The 14,764-nt window shown below is 46.5% G+C and overlaps 1 protein-coding gene across 1 annotated transcript in view; it reads right to left on the reverse strand.

Annotated features, from left to right (window-relative positions):
• SHCBP1 (SHC binding and spindle associated 1) overlaps window positions 1-14,764 on the reverse strand; it is a 63,021-nt gene that overhangs the window by 16,370 nt on the left and 31,887 nt on the right. Inside the window, exons 8-9 of the mRNA XM_029608454.1 lie at window positions 11,985-12,105; window positions 2,049-2,180 (exon numbers count right to left, since the gene is read on the reverse strand). Of these exons, the coding sequence (XP_029464314.1) occupies window positions 2,049-2,180; window positions 11,985-12,105 (253 nt within the window). The remainder of the gene's footprint in view (window positions 1-2,048; window positions 2,181-11,984; window positions 12,106-14,764) is intronic.

The raw sequence follows: 14,764 nt of genomic DNA on the forward strand, positions 1-14,764 counted from the left end.
CTTGGTCTGACCCAGCATGGCATGTTCTTATGTTCTCATGAGAAAAACCAAAGAAAAAAGTTTTCCACAAGGCAAAAAAGCCAAAGTGAACTCAATCACACTGCGAGGCTTACAGCTCTGCAGAAAAAAAAAAAAAAAAAAAGACTGAAGAGGGACCCCACATGGATGCACAGTATAGGGCATGCTGGGCATACTCTGTGTGCCTAGTCAAAGTTCTAGATACTGTGACATAAGTTTTCCACATCGGAGCTCCATCTGCTGATGTCACACACGAGTAAGGACTACAATCCTGCTTGTCCTCAGAGAACTATAATCATATATACACATACAGATATATATCTCTCTCTCGTCTGTCTTTGGAAATCAGGTGGTGCCCAGAACAGTGGAAGGTGCACTGTTCACATTATGCTCTGTTTGCAAGCCCTATCATATACATACAGGCATATACACACACACAAGTGCATGCACACAGGCAGTTACTGACAAGACAACCTGAGCAATGCCAAGTTGTTTGCTATTCCACTCTGTCTACAAAGCCTTCTCTCACACTCCCACACACAGGGAGAGGCAGACATTGGTGAACACACACACAGGCACACACAAGATCACATTTGCACATACACAGACAGAGATATGTACCCACAGACACAGGCTGTTATAAACCAGACTACCCAAGCAATGCTGGGCATTTTTTGCTAGTATATAATATGCTTGCATCTTATTGACACTATTAAAATAAGGCAAGAACTTCTTAATCCAAATACCATAAAGTGCAAAAGTACCTTATGTGTATTTTTGCTGTGATCTCTTCACTAATCTTTGTATTTATTTATTTTTATATTCCGCTTTTCGCACTTTAGTCACTTCAAAAGCGGATTACATTCAGGTACTGTAGGTATTTCCCTATCCCAGAGGGCTTACAATCTAAGTTTGTACCTGAGGCAATGGAAGGTAAAAGTGATTTTCCCAAGGTCTCCTGGTTCGTAGCCCATTGCACTAACCACTAGGCTACACCCTCCACTCACCATGGTTCATTCTACCTGAAGCAGCAATAACATTCTGCAAGCTCTATGGGACTCAGAGCAGAAGCCTCACAGGACCCTTTCAGTGCCACAAATTAAATAAAATACAACTCCTGTATAGCTGACAGCACCATCTTCTATGTGCAAGACAAAAAAATTAGATGAGAAGGCAGACATCCTGTGAACGTTATTTCCATGAACAATTCGTGGCACTTCGATTGCAGACATATGGAGATGTCGGGAGCTGCTAATATCCCAGCCAGCTTGCTGTGTAATATTAATTAGCACCCCTCACCCAAGACAGTGCTACAGGCAACCTGGCTGCCTCCGTTTAAAAAAAAAAAAAAAAAAAAAATTAAAAGGAAGATTCCTGCAGCACACCGTACAAGAAAATGAACGGAAATCAGGAACAAGTTGCAAAGCACAGCTGAACCTGGCGCAAGAGCCAACAGGAATCATGCAGTAAAGTCTGAGATTTCCCCCCCCCCCCCAGAACAAACTGCTCCATCACAGCCTCCAGGAAAACCAAAATTCCCTGCACTGGACATGCTGGTTATGATGGAGTAACTGGTTTAAATTAACAACAATGTTTCACTGGTGTTGGGTGTGCTTTGCTGCTTGGAAACCCGACTATCCAGTACAACTCCATGAATTTATTTTTTGTCCTTTTTTTGTACAGTTTATGAAGTCTGTGTGTTGATTTGGCACTGGAGTGTGGAATTTAAAGCTGAGGATCCTCACTATTCCGGATCTGACCCATGGACTCTTGTTTTGATTCATGCTACAATACAAAAAGCTACCTGGGCCAGCATGGAGGATTTTCAGCTTTACTCCTCAGACCTATGGACTTCTGAACATTAGAGGCCACAATTTTCAGTCCTGGAGGAAGCTTGTGGAATAAAAACGACCATGCTGGACAGGGTGCACGTTCTACCCAGATCAAAATGCTTCTTGCCATTTAAAAACGGATGCGAGAAGGTTGCAAAGCATTTGACGGCACACGGGAAGGGGGTTTTAGATACCTACTGATAATGCCCTCCACGGCGTCATGCTGCACAAACTTCATGTTGGAGATTTTGATGCCGGTACCTGCACAGTCCACAAAATTGTCCCCTTTTCCCTGTTTTTCTATCACAATGTCATCAGGAAGGCCATATCCTTTGGAAAAGGGGGGGGGGGGGGAACAAAAACCAGAAGAGGGAGATTAAAGCTTTCTGCCGCGTACACAAGAATGCCCAACATTGCACAGTTTTATGGTACCATACAAGGCAACTTTTTTTGGGGGGGGGGGGGGCTGAAAATACAGGACCAGACTGAATCCCTATTCCCTAAACAGAGTGAGATTCTGCTCCAGCCCTACAACTCAAACACCTTTGTGGCTCTTCCACATTACTGGGGTGATGCATAGTCGGCAGTGGCATGGGGAAGAGGCAATTATCAAGAACGTACAGAACCAATTTAAAAATCAAAATCTCTTTGGACAAGAGGGCAAAAAGAGAATCAAAGGGTAAGACTAAACAAGTTAAGCAAAAGAATCCAGAAAGAGAATATTTTGGAGCAGGGCAGGTAGTACCACTGCATCCGTGTCACTTCGGCAAAGCAGCCTGGGGTGGGTACAGGGTTGGGGGCAGCTCATTTGCATAAGGACCTCCACCCGACCTGGCCTGCTCTCCCCCCCTGGCTCGTGCAATTCATCGAATACAGAGGGGGAAGGAAAAAGCTGCCCAACCCTGCAGTAACCTGTGCACCTCCAGTCTGCAGCTGGGCACATCTATCCTGACTACAAATCTCTTTAGAGCACAGGAAACTCCCAGGCAATTTACCCTTGAAATGCATTGCATACCTGTACATACATAGGAGAAGTGAGGGGAAAAAGAAAGTTTCACACACCAAACAGGGAGAAATATGGCAGCGAACAGCAGGAAATTGAACCGACCGTCCTATTTCCATCAAGAGACTTTGACGAGAGAAGGAGGAGATGCAGCTTAAGCAATCGGAGAACAGCTGCAGAAGCCCCCAGATGAAATCCAGTCTGTTATATTAATTACGCCCCAGCCTTTCCTGCTAGCTTCAAGTTGTTCAGAAACTGTTTACAGGTGTCTATGTCTGTGTCTGTCGCGCAAGAGGGAGCACAGGCTGGGAGGAATCACTCAAACCAGAAGTGCATTTCAACACTTCAAACCATAAAGTGGAGTAGGCCTACTAATTTACTATTCTAGTGCTTTTCTGCTAGAGAATAGGGTTCAGTCTCTCAAGGGATTTTTTTTTTTTGTAATATTTTGCAGTTTTCTCCTCCTCTTCTTCTGGGTTACCAGCGCAGTGAAGCTAGGGCTAGGATCTGGTACCTTAAGCTTTCATTGACTTAACTTTAATATCCTCCCTACCCCCACAGCAATGATCCATGGCCAGGGAGCACAACCCACGGTTTCTTCCAGAACCCTGCAGGACACAGACCCCCAAGCCTAGGCAGACCACACACACACACTCTCTGAAAATGTCAATTTACTTATTTGGTTACGCATGAATTCCCAGAAGAAATTCATGAGTCCCAGGTTGTAAGCTTGCAGCCCTTTCCAACCCGAAGCAGACTTGGCTCTAGTCACACCGCACCTTTTGCTGAACTTCTTGTGCTCTCTTTAAATCACTCTGTCCTTACTCCCGAGTCTGCAACAGTGGGTACTGCATAGAAACAAATCAAATACTGGCTCCGGCCCAACTAGGACTGATGCAAACAGTTTACCCAAGTTACTTGCAATATGCTCTGGAAGTAACCTATGAGAAGAGACTGGTTGGATGCAGTGCCTAACGGCTTCCCCACCACCACCATTTTCCCCCTAAACCCCATTTACATTCAATGGCAATTTAAGCTTCGACACAAAATGTCTGCATTTCCAGAATGTCAAGGGCAGTACTGTATAATCTGCTCATTCCAGGCATTATTTAATTCCCACATTATGCCACAGCTCCAAGGCACAGCTGCTGTTACTGGGATGGCATACAGTGCCTCCTACAGGAAACCATTTGTAACTGAACCAAACAAGTGGCTCCTTGAACTCAGATAGGCAGGATACCAACCAGTGGAAAACCAAAGAAATCTGCAAGACAGAGGGCAACAAGCGAGCTGGTATCGATTTACGGATAGCCTGCTGCTAGACGAATTTCTGAAATCTCAATTTTGAGTTTAGAAATGAGAAATTACCACTTACCTAATAATTTCCTTTTCTCTAGTCAAGATAGGTTAATCCACAACCAGTGGGTTATGCACCTCTACCAGCAGATGGAGCAAAGCTGACGCCTCAGTATATAATACCCCTGCAGTGATATTAGCCCGCCAGTACTCTCTGCAAAAGCCAACTGTGAACAAACTATAACCATTAATAGACAACCACTCAAGCACTCAGCAACAGAAAACACCGAGCTCAGCCAAATAGTGTAACATCACTAATCTAGGGACTGAAACTGGCACTTACCAGTTACCCCCAGAATGCAGCCACTCAGGAGGAGAATAGAACCACAAACCAGCAGCCAAGGGCAGAAAGGTGGATTAACCTGTCTTCACTAGAGAAAGGGAAATTATCAGGTTTGGTGTAATTTCTCAGCATTCAGATAGGTTAATCCACGAGCATTGGGATGCACCCAAGCTACTCCCGAATAGAGTGGGAGACTGTCCACAGACCTACCAACACCGCACGTGCAAAGGTTGCGTCCTCCCAAGCCTGTACATCCAGACGGTAATATCTGGGAAAAGCTTGTAAGGAGGACCATGTTGCCGCTCGGCAAATTGACAGGACAACAATCAAAACTCCACTCATGACACTGCCTGAGCCCTAACCTGTTTCGGTAATGGCTGCTCAGCATCCACATACACAGCTGTGATAGCCCGCTGGGTTAAGGGGGTTATTGTAGCCCACAACGCCGTCTCACCCTGTTTACCCCCCCCCCACCATGGAGCCGGGTCAGAGCTCCTAAGAGGCCTGACAATGATAAATGCCTCAAGACATCCAAGGTCCGCAACAGACTATATTCATCCACATCTTTCCCTGTCCAGCATCAGCTAGGAAATCGACTGATTCAAATAAAAACATCCACACACACTGCTGTATTCACTACGTGTGTAGTCTTTAAAAGACAAGTCACAATTTTAAAGTTAATTCTGTAATAAAAACCGAGATAGAGACATGGACATGAGTAATTACATTTAACATTATTGATCACTAACTATGTTACCAAACCTTATGGCACTCTTGTAAATGTGCAAATCACAGTGTCAATTTTATGTGCCTTGATGTAAACCGTTGTGACGGTATCCTCCAAACGACGGTATAGAAAAGATTTAAAATAAATAAATAAACCAGTTTTGGCAAAAAGGACAGAACAGCTCGTGGCTGGACTGCCCCCGGACTCACTCAGAGAAATGGCACCCGGCAAGAGAGTGCCTGCAGTTTGGAAACGCTACGCACAGAATAAATTGCCACAACAAAAAAAACAGTCTTCAAGGTAAGTGACCTTAAGGAGAGGCTATGCAGTGATCGAAAAGTGGAACCTGACAAAATCCAGAACCAGATTAAGGCTCCACAAAGGCACCAGCAACCACGGGGGAGGACAAAAATGCTTCACCCCCTTCAAGAACCAGGCTACATCCAGATGGGCCAACAAGGGTTCACCATTCACCTGGCCCTGGAAACAGGCAACAGCCGCCACCCATACCTTCAAGGAAAAGGCCAAGCCTTAAATCACCCTATCTTGCAAGTTGTCCAAAATGAGTGGGCTCTTAACTGAACGAGGATCAACCCCTCGTTCCTCACACCAAGTCTCAAACACTCGCCAAATCCAAACATAGGCAAAGGAGGTTGGGAACTTCTGAGCTCAAAGCAAGGTGGAAATCACTGCAGTGGAATATTCACACTTCAGCAACCGAGCCCTTTCAAGGGCCATACTTTAAGACAAACTAGAGACAGATCCTCGTGAAGAATAGGCCCCATCACAACAGATCTCTGAAGTGGAGTGCATATCTCTGCAGATATGCACACCATGGCCTTCTGGGCCAGTCTGGAGCCACCAGAAGCACCATAATCTATGTGCCTCTCAATCCTCCGAACCAACTTGCCCAACAAGGGCCAAGGGGTTGGGGGAAGAGGATGGCATAAAGAAGCTTGTCCTTCAACCACTCCTGCACTAAAGCATTGATGCCTAGACACACTGGATCTCATCTGCAACTGAAGAAACAAGGAACTTTCACACTGCAAGACTTCGCTAGCAAGTCTAGATATGGTAAGCCCCAGCAGCCCACTATGTTCTGGAATACTTTGTCCAACAATTCCCATTCTCCTGGATCCAGACTGTCTGCTGAGAAAATCAGCTCTCACATTGTCTTTTCCTGAAATTTGGGAAGCAGAGATCTCTTGGAGATGTACCTCTGCCCATACTATAAGCTGGTCTATTTCCTGCAATACTTGACTCTCGGTGCCTCCCTGGCAAATGATGTAAGCCACTGTCGTCGCATTGTCTGATATTACTCGGACCGCTTGACCCTGCAAGCGGTCAGCAAACCACAAGTATGCCAATTGAATGGTACACACTTCCAGATGATTGATGCTCCAGAGCGATTCCTCTGCATTCCAGCACCCCTGCGCCATCAACTCCTGACAGTGAGCCCCTGGAGGTTTGCATCTGTTGTGAGTACCAGCCGTCCGGAGCTTGCAAGGAAACTCCCTTCCTTAGATGATGCGCCTGCAACCACGATTTCAGTTGTATGCCAATATCCACCAGTAAATGAAGCGGTCATGAGACTATGGACTCCACTGGGCAACCAGTGCGCGCTGAAGAGAACGAACATGTGCCCTTGCCCAAGGAACCAACTCTAGGACCATACTGTTGGGTAAACTGCCTCTATCAAAAGCTGCAACTGCACCTTCAATTTTTGAATGCCGGTCTCCGACAAGAATACCTTGCCTTGCTTCATGTCGAAACAAACACAGATACTCTAGCATCTAGGACAGCTGTAAATTGCTCTTGACTAAATTACTACCCAACTTTCAATACCTGAAGACTCTTCCAAGTTCTTGGCCCAAATTAGCCAGTCTAGGTACAGGTGGACCAAAATGCCATCCTTCCTCAATGCTGTCACTACCATCACCATGAGCTTGGAGAAGGTTCTGGCTGCGCTGGCCAAAACAAAAGGGGAACGCTTGAAATTGATAATGTTGCCCCAAAATGGCGAACTGTAGAAACATTGATGCTCCAGATGAAAGGAAATATGAAGATATGCCTCTGACAAATCCATAGATGTAAAGCTCCCAACTGTACATAAGGACATAAGAAATTACCATACTGGATCAGACCAAGGGTCCATCAAGCCCAGCATCCTGTTTCCAACAGTGGCCAATCCAGGCTACAAGTATCTGGCAAGTATCATAGAAACATAGAAATGACGGCAGAAGAAGACCAAACGGCCCATCCAGTCTGCCCAGCAAGCTTCACATTTTTTTCTCATACTTATCTGTTTCTCTTAGCTCTTTGGTTCTATTTCCCTTCTACCCCCACCATTAATGTAGAGAGCAGTGATGGAGCTGCAACCAAGTGAAATATCAAGCTTGATTAGTTATGGGTAGTAGGGGAAGTAACCGCCGCAATAAGCAAGCTACACCCATGCTTATTTGTTTTACCCAGACTGTGTTATTCAGCCCTTATTGGTTGTTTTTCTTCTCCCCTGCTGTTGAAGCAGGGAGCTATGCTGGATATGCTTGTATCAGTTTTTCTTCTCCCCTGCCGTTGAAGCAGAGAGCTATGCTGGATATGCGTGAAGTATCAGTTTTTCTTCTCCCCTGAGTAGATCTCATGCTACTGATGCCAGTAATAGTGACTATTCTCTAAGACAATTTGATTAATAGCAGTTAAGACTTCTCCTCCATGAACTTATCCAAACCTTTTTTGAACCCAGCTACACTAACTGCACTAACCACATCCTCTAGCAACAAATTCCAGAGCTTAATTGTGCATTGAGTGAAAAATTTTCTCTAATTAGTTTTGCCATTAGTATTGCCATTATCACCAAGTGTATGGTTTCCATGTGGAAACATGTCACTTGCAAATGACGACTGACTCCCTTCAAGTCCAGGATGGGCTGAAAAGATCCCTCACTCTTGGGCAAAACAAAATGAATGGAATAATGGCCCATATTTTCTTGTGATTTGGGCACTGGAATCACTGCCCACAAGCTCAGGAGCCTCAGTCTCTACTGCTTGCCTCTTTTGCAGGGAACTGCAGGAGACTCCATGAAGACATCCTGAGGAACATTGAGAAATTCCAGAGCATAGCCATATTTTATCACCTCCAGAACCCACTGGTCTGACGTGATCCTGACTCACCTCTGATAAAACAGAGATAGATGACCCCCGATTTCCTGTTCCAGGAGGTGGGTCATCATTGATGGGGGGGTCGGACGCAATGCTATCCAAGCCCGCTCCCCGTCTGGGCTGCCTGAGCAGAAAGGACTGAGACCTACACAAAGGTCTAGCCCTCTGAGAAGCTGCTCCTCTGTAGGGTCAAAAACATCTGAAATCCATAATCTGGCCTCTCGTGACAAACGAGCACAGCACCTGCTTCTTATCCTCTGGCAACCGGCCTTCATTGCTCTTACCATGTGACAGGGGCCGGTCAATGGCACTGATAGCCCCTGTCACATGGTAAGGGCAAATGGCCATCGGCACCATTTTGTTTACTGGCAGCAGACAGTCCGAGAGCAGGAGATTGCTTCCGGGACTCCCGCTGGACCACCAGATACTTTAGAAAAGTTTTTTTGGGGGGGTTGGGAGGGTGCGGGATGCTAAATAATTCGATTTGAAGGGTCGGGGTGGGGGGGGGTTTTTGGCTCGGGACAGCTGAAAAAAAAAAAAAAAAAAAGTGTTCAGAACTGTGGGAAACTAAGATTTCCTGCAGTTCTATGAACCCAATACCGGAAACGAGTCCGGTACCAATTCACATCTCTACTAAGGATAGCCTCAATTCTCTTATCCTGAGCATCCTTGAATGCCGCTCCTCATTCTACTAGAATGTTCATCAACTTGGTGATGGAACACCAGTGGGCCAGGACTTGCCCCCGGAAGATCCCTGAGGACCCCCGTTGTGGAGAGGCCCGTGGCCGCGAAAGGAATGAGACCAAGCCTGAGTCCTCGCCGACGGCTGATGTGGAGTGAAGGCCGGAGCCCCGCCGAAACTTGCGCTGTCCCCGGAACTGAGGGCACGTCTACCCAAAAGCCCTGGAGGTTCGAGGCTTGTCCTCCGGCAACTTGTGCACCTTATTGTCCCCTAGGGATTTGATAAGGGCTTTCAGATCATCCCTGAACAAGAATTTCCCTCTAAAGGGAAGATTGCCTGGCTGGGCCTTGGAGGAAATATCGGCCAACCAGTTGCGGAGCCACAGAAGCCTTCTAGCAGAGACCGCCGAAGCCATAGTGCGCGAGAACACCCGAAGATCATACAAGGCATCCGCAGTGTAAGCCACAGCCGCCTCCACGCGATCTGCCTGCTCCGCTTCTGCTGGAGGCAACTCCTACGTGGTGAGTAAGCATTGCACCCAACAAAGTCACCCCTTTGCATGAGGCTACTGCAGACCGTCGCCCTAACGCAAAGTGCCGAGACCTCGAAAATCCTCTAAGAAGGACCTCCAGTTTCCTATCCTGAAGATCCTTAAGTGTGGCAGCCCCTGCAACCAGAATGGTCGTCCGCTTAGTGATGGCTGAAACGGCCGTGTTCATTTTTGGGACCCTAAGGACGGCAAAGGACTCGTCTGGTAGCAGGTAGAGCTTCTCCATGGCTCGCCCCACCCAAAGGCTGGCCTCAGGAGCCTCCCATTCTCGGGTCACGAGTTGTAGGAGCATAGGGTGAAAAGGAAAAGCTTTAGGAGGGGCCCGAAGCCCCGAGAGAACGGGGTCCCCCTTGGTAGCCTCTGTGCTCGGCTGTGGCGCCTCAATATGGAGCTCCATCAGAACATGACGGATTAAATGATCAAGCTCCTCCCTCTGAAATAATCTGAGGACCCTCGGGTCATCCCCCTCAACAGGGGTGGGCTCAACATCACCGTCAATATCCACAAGGAGAGGGTCCAGCAAAGGGGGATCCGGTGAATCGGAGGCCGGGATCCCAGAGATCCAAATCCGCATGGCCCGTCCTCCCCCTAGAGGAATCTGAACCCCCAGAAAGCCTAGCCACCTTCGCAACGGAGGCTCCTCAGCCTGCAATTCAGCCTTGGCCTCCAAAAATGCCTTGTGCATTAAAAGCACAAATTTGGAAGAAAAGGGAAGCTGCCCCTTTAAGACCAGAGCTTGGAGGGGAGGCATGCACTGGGCTCAAATTCGGCAGGGAGAGTGGAGGGGGGGGGGGGTATCTCCCCTCCCCCTGCATCCAGCCCTACAATGGAGCGTGGCAGAGGTGAAATGTCCGCCGTTCCCGCGCTAGACGGGGAAGGGGCAGGCCGAGGCCGGCAGAGGCGTGAATTCCTCCCTGTGCCACGGGAGCATGCTGAAAACTATCCGCTGCTGCTCCCTGACAGTCCTTCCCCTCCCGGGAGGCACTGTGTACAAAGGCCATCGCGGGAGAGCCGCGCCACCGGCTCCCCGCATGCTGAACACGCCAAACCCCGCAGCATACCAGCGGAGAGGGAATGAGCACAAGGCCGAAAAACTTGGCGAAAATTGCCCCTCTGGAGCCCCAGGAAACCTGTGCTCACGGTAGAAAAAATTTATTTATTTATTTTTTTAAACACTGACGGAGCCAGCCAGGGGAAAAAATGCCCCTGGGACCTCAATCGCAGCTCAGGCAGGGCCCCCCGCCCGCGAAATTATGCAGTCTCAGGGTGCCAGGGGGAGGGACTGGCCCACCGGTAAATCTCGCTACTCACCGGTATAAGAAGCGGCTCCGGGAAAACAGCTAACAGGGTATCTAACCCCAGCCGTGCCTCAACGAAGACCGCAGCCTCAGGAGGACTGAGTCTGCTCAACTCCAGAGGAAAAAACGAACTTTTTTTTTTTTTTTTAAAGAGCTTGATTTAGCCACTGGTAGAAACAAACACCCTTTGGTCTTATAATTTCTAGTTTGCTTTGTTTTCTTTTTAAAGGATCAGGACCGCAGGTTCTGACACCCTCATCTGCTGGAGTCAGAGAAATACTGAAGGATCGCAGGTGGCACACCAGAGAAAGAGGGGGTGCCTTTCAGCTTTTTTCTCTGACTCCATCTGCTGGAAGGGAGACAACCCAGCGGTCTGTGTCTCCCTTCCAGCAGGGAACAGCAATATTTTTTTATTTTATTTCGTTGCTTTTATATACCGGTGTTTAGCAATTAGCCTTCACCCCGGTTTACAGTTGAACAATTTGTTACATCGAAATGACATTGGAACAGAAGAACAGATATATTACCATTGAACGAATAGAATTGGAACAGAGTATAACAGAAATATTACATTGAACGATATAAGCTTATTGATGAACTATATAATCTTAAGATCAACTAAAAACAAATTATTTTAACAGAGAGGTGATAATAAAAATTTCTAGTAACAATCTGGTACAACGGTGAGAATGGCCTGCGGGGGGGATTTTGGTGCAGAGGCGGGCTGTGGAGTGAGGTGCAGAGAGAGGGGGAGGTGGGGATGAAGAGCAGTTGGTTAGTTTAGGGTGAGAGGTTGGCATGGATGTTGGGTGTTTGATGTCTGTCGCTTAGCCCACACCCCAATATGAAAAAATAAACTAAAAAAATTCCATGTGGAAAAGTCAGAAAACTATGCAGAAACTGAGAACAAGAAATGTTTGTAATCTCACTGCATCCAAATGTTTCCCGTGAAACCTATTCCCCCCAAACCCTCTCCTACCCCAGTTCCCTCACCAGCACAAGCTGTACAGTTTATCCAGATCTTCTGTAAAAGATTGTAGGGGGTCAATTTTCCCCATTTGCCTCTGAATCTCCTACCTTCCAGCTCAATGGAGTCAGTAATGCTGAACCAGCCGGTCACCGTGTAGTGACCGGGGCAGAAAATGACAATATCGCCTTCGTAGCAAGAATTCACAGCTATCAGTGCATCATTGTGAAACTGAAAAAAAAAAAAAATACATAATTTAAATTAAAAAAGCCATACGAAACCCCATTATGAGCATGCATTGCCCCAGCTCATTACTTTTTTATTTTATACATCATATTTTCAATGCAGCCAAATCTGCTTCCAATCTCTGCTCTTGGGTCACTCAAGCAGACCAGAATTCGGTTCTGTGGCGGTACAGAGATAGCAAGGAAAACAGCTGAGCTGGATGGAGTTTTCTTGCTAGAAAGATGCAGATTCCATTCAATTGCAACACAAAGCATTGCAAAGATGAGAGACTGTGAAATGGCTCCTTCCTCCCTAATCACGTCCAATGCTGCGGTGAGCGCCAGTCCCAAAAAATGGAGGTGGCAGGTTTCATTAGCATCTGCAATTTCAGCTGAAGCCATCAGGCTGATGAAAGCCACCCTAATGACCCATCAGTGGGGGCTTTAGATCTCACCCAATCAGCTGTTTTTATGGAGTGCGGTGCTTTCAGGCAGCGTCCAATCATCTCTGAGCTCTCAGCTGTGACCCAGACCACCAAAGCATGTGCCATTTGTGAACAGCGTTACACCATCATTACAGACCGGCCAAGCAATGAAAGGTCAATCAATGAAAGGTCAATCACTCGGAAATAAACATGAAACCGGACTCCAGAAAACTAAGTAAAATAACACATATCTCAACAACTTTGAAACCTCTCAAATAAGAATGGAAAAATGAAATAATAAAATCTTTTCTATTTAAGAAGGTGGGTCTTATGGAATTGCTACTTACTGCAAAACCTGGGCTACATGCCCTTTAAAAAAAAAAAAAAAAATCCTCTGATCTACACTAACAAAAATCTAGTTTCTGAAGGTCACCACCTCATCTCTTCTCACTTTCCAATGTACTGCTTTAGTGGGTCAGATGCTCCATGCTTATCTCAACTTAAAAGACAACTATGCCCATTCTCCTATTCCAACACAATTTAAAAGGTCTTTAATGAAAGTGCCTGTCCGGCCGGACAAGAAATTCCAAATCCAGAAGGATCCAGAACTACAAACTTTAAGACGCGGCTTTCCTCCTGTTCTTGGATAAACTTCACGTCAGTGGCTGAACCTCCGGCAACCAAGGAGGAACAAGTCCAGGTCTCTGCTCTGCTGCTCCCTACAGGAAATGGGATGCATTCAACAGCAGAGAAAAACCAAGCCTGCATTTCAGGCAAGATACCGTGGGACCCACTCAGGACTGGAGCTCACCTGACATTTTTTCAGCAAGACGTTTTCAAGTTGGCAACCAAGCTTACTTAATACAAAAAGCTTCCCTTCGATACTCTGTTTCTCTAAAGCAAGTCACCCTGCTTGCCTCAGTGATGCATAAAAGCGAAAGAGTCGCACTGGTAGAACCGGGCTTCCTCACTGCATATGCAGGTTAGATAGCCCAGCACTTCCTAGCCTCTCTGTTTGGGATCCACTCAAGGGGTATGAATGTCAAAAGTCACAATGAGCCACCGTACAACCCCAACTCTTTTGACCCGACATACAGCTGAACACTGAATGCTATAAAGATTAAAGCTCATTGACCATTCATGGTCTACTACAGTTCATTTTCTTTAATGTTGCAATAACTTAAGGAAGGACAGAGGACAGGAAAAGGAGAGGAGTAGCACTTTATGTCAGAAGCAATAGCCAAGCAATTGAAATGCAGTGTATGTGGGGTAGGGAAGAAGCATTAAGGGCAAGCCCAAAAAAAGATGAAGCTTCCATGTACATCGGTTTGGTCTATAGACCTCCAATTCAGACAGAAATCTGATCAAAGACTTTGAAAAGATGGGAGAGAAGGAAGAATGGTTGCTCATTGGAGATTTTAATCTGCTGGATGTAGACTGGAGTATCCCTTCTGTGGAATCTACGAGAAGTAGAGAGATGGTGGATGCCCTGCAAGGGGCTCGGCTCAAACAAATAGTAATGGACCCCACGAGGGACAGCACAATCCTGGAGCTAGTGCTCACAAATGGAGAAAATGTCTATAATGTCCGGACAGGTGCCCACCTGATTACAAGTGATCATCAGACGATATGGTTTGATATTGTGAATAAGATACTAAGTAGTCATACGAAGACCCGCGTTTTGAATTTCAAATATACGGACTGACAAAATGGGGATGTACCTGGAGGAAGATCTAGAAGACTGGGAGAAAATGGGCGAGGTGGATCAGTGGGCTAAATTAAAAGAAGCTATTACAAAGGCCCCAAATCTATATGTTAGAAAGGTAAACCAACGAAAAAGAAACCAATTCAGAAAAGCAAAAGGTCAAGTGGACGAAAAAATTGCTCATGAGATAGAGGTGACAAAACATTTTTCAGATATATCAGAGAAGGAAGGAAAGCCCAAAGTGGTATAGTGAAATTGAAGGGTGACTAGGAGCAATGTGCTGAGACAGACAAGGAAATGGCAGAAATATTAAACAAATTCTTCATTTCTGTGTTCGCTAAAGAAGACCCTGCAGAAGGACCGTTTCTGGTTGACAAGACCATAGAAGGGAATGGGCTTGACAACTACCTTTACAGAAGAGAATGTATGGGAAGAGCTAGGAAAACTGAATGTGGACAAGTCCATGGGGCCTGATGAGGTTCATCTCAGGACACAGAGAGGTCAGATGTGCTGGCGGGTCCGCTAAATGACCTGTT

Source organism: Rhinatrema bivittatum, chromosome 7 (genome assembly GCF_901001135.1).
Source record: "Rhinatrema bivittatum chromosome 7, aRhiBiv1.1, whole genome shotgun sequence".
In the NCBI taxonomy this organism is placed as follows: Eukaryota; Metazoa; Chordata; class Amphibia; order Gymnophiona; family Rhinatrematidae; genus Rhinatrema; species Rhinatrema bivittatum.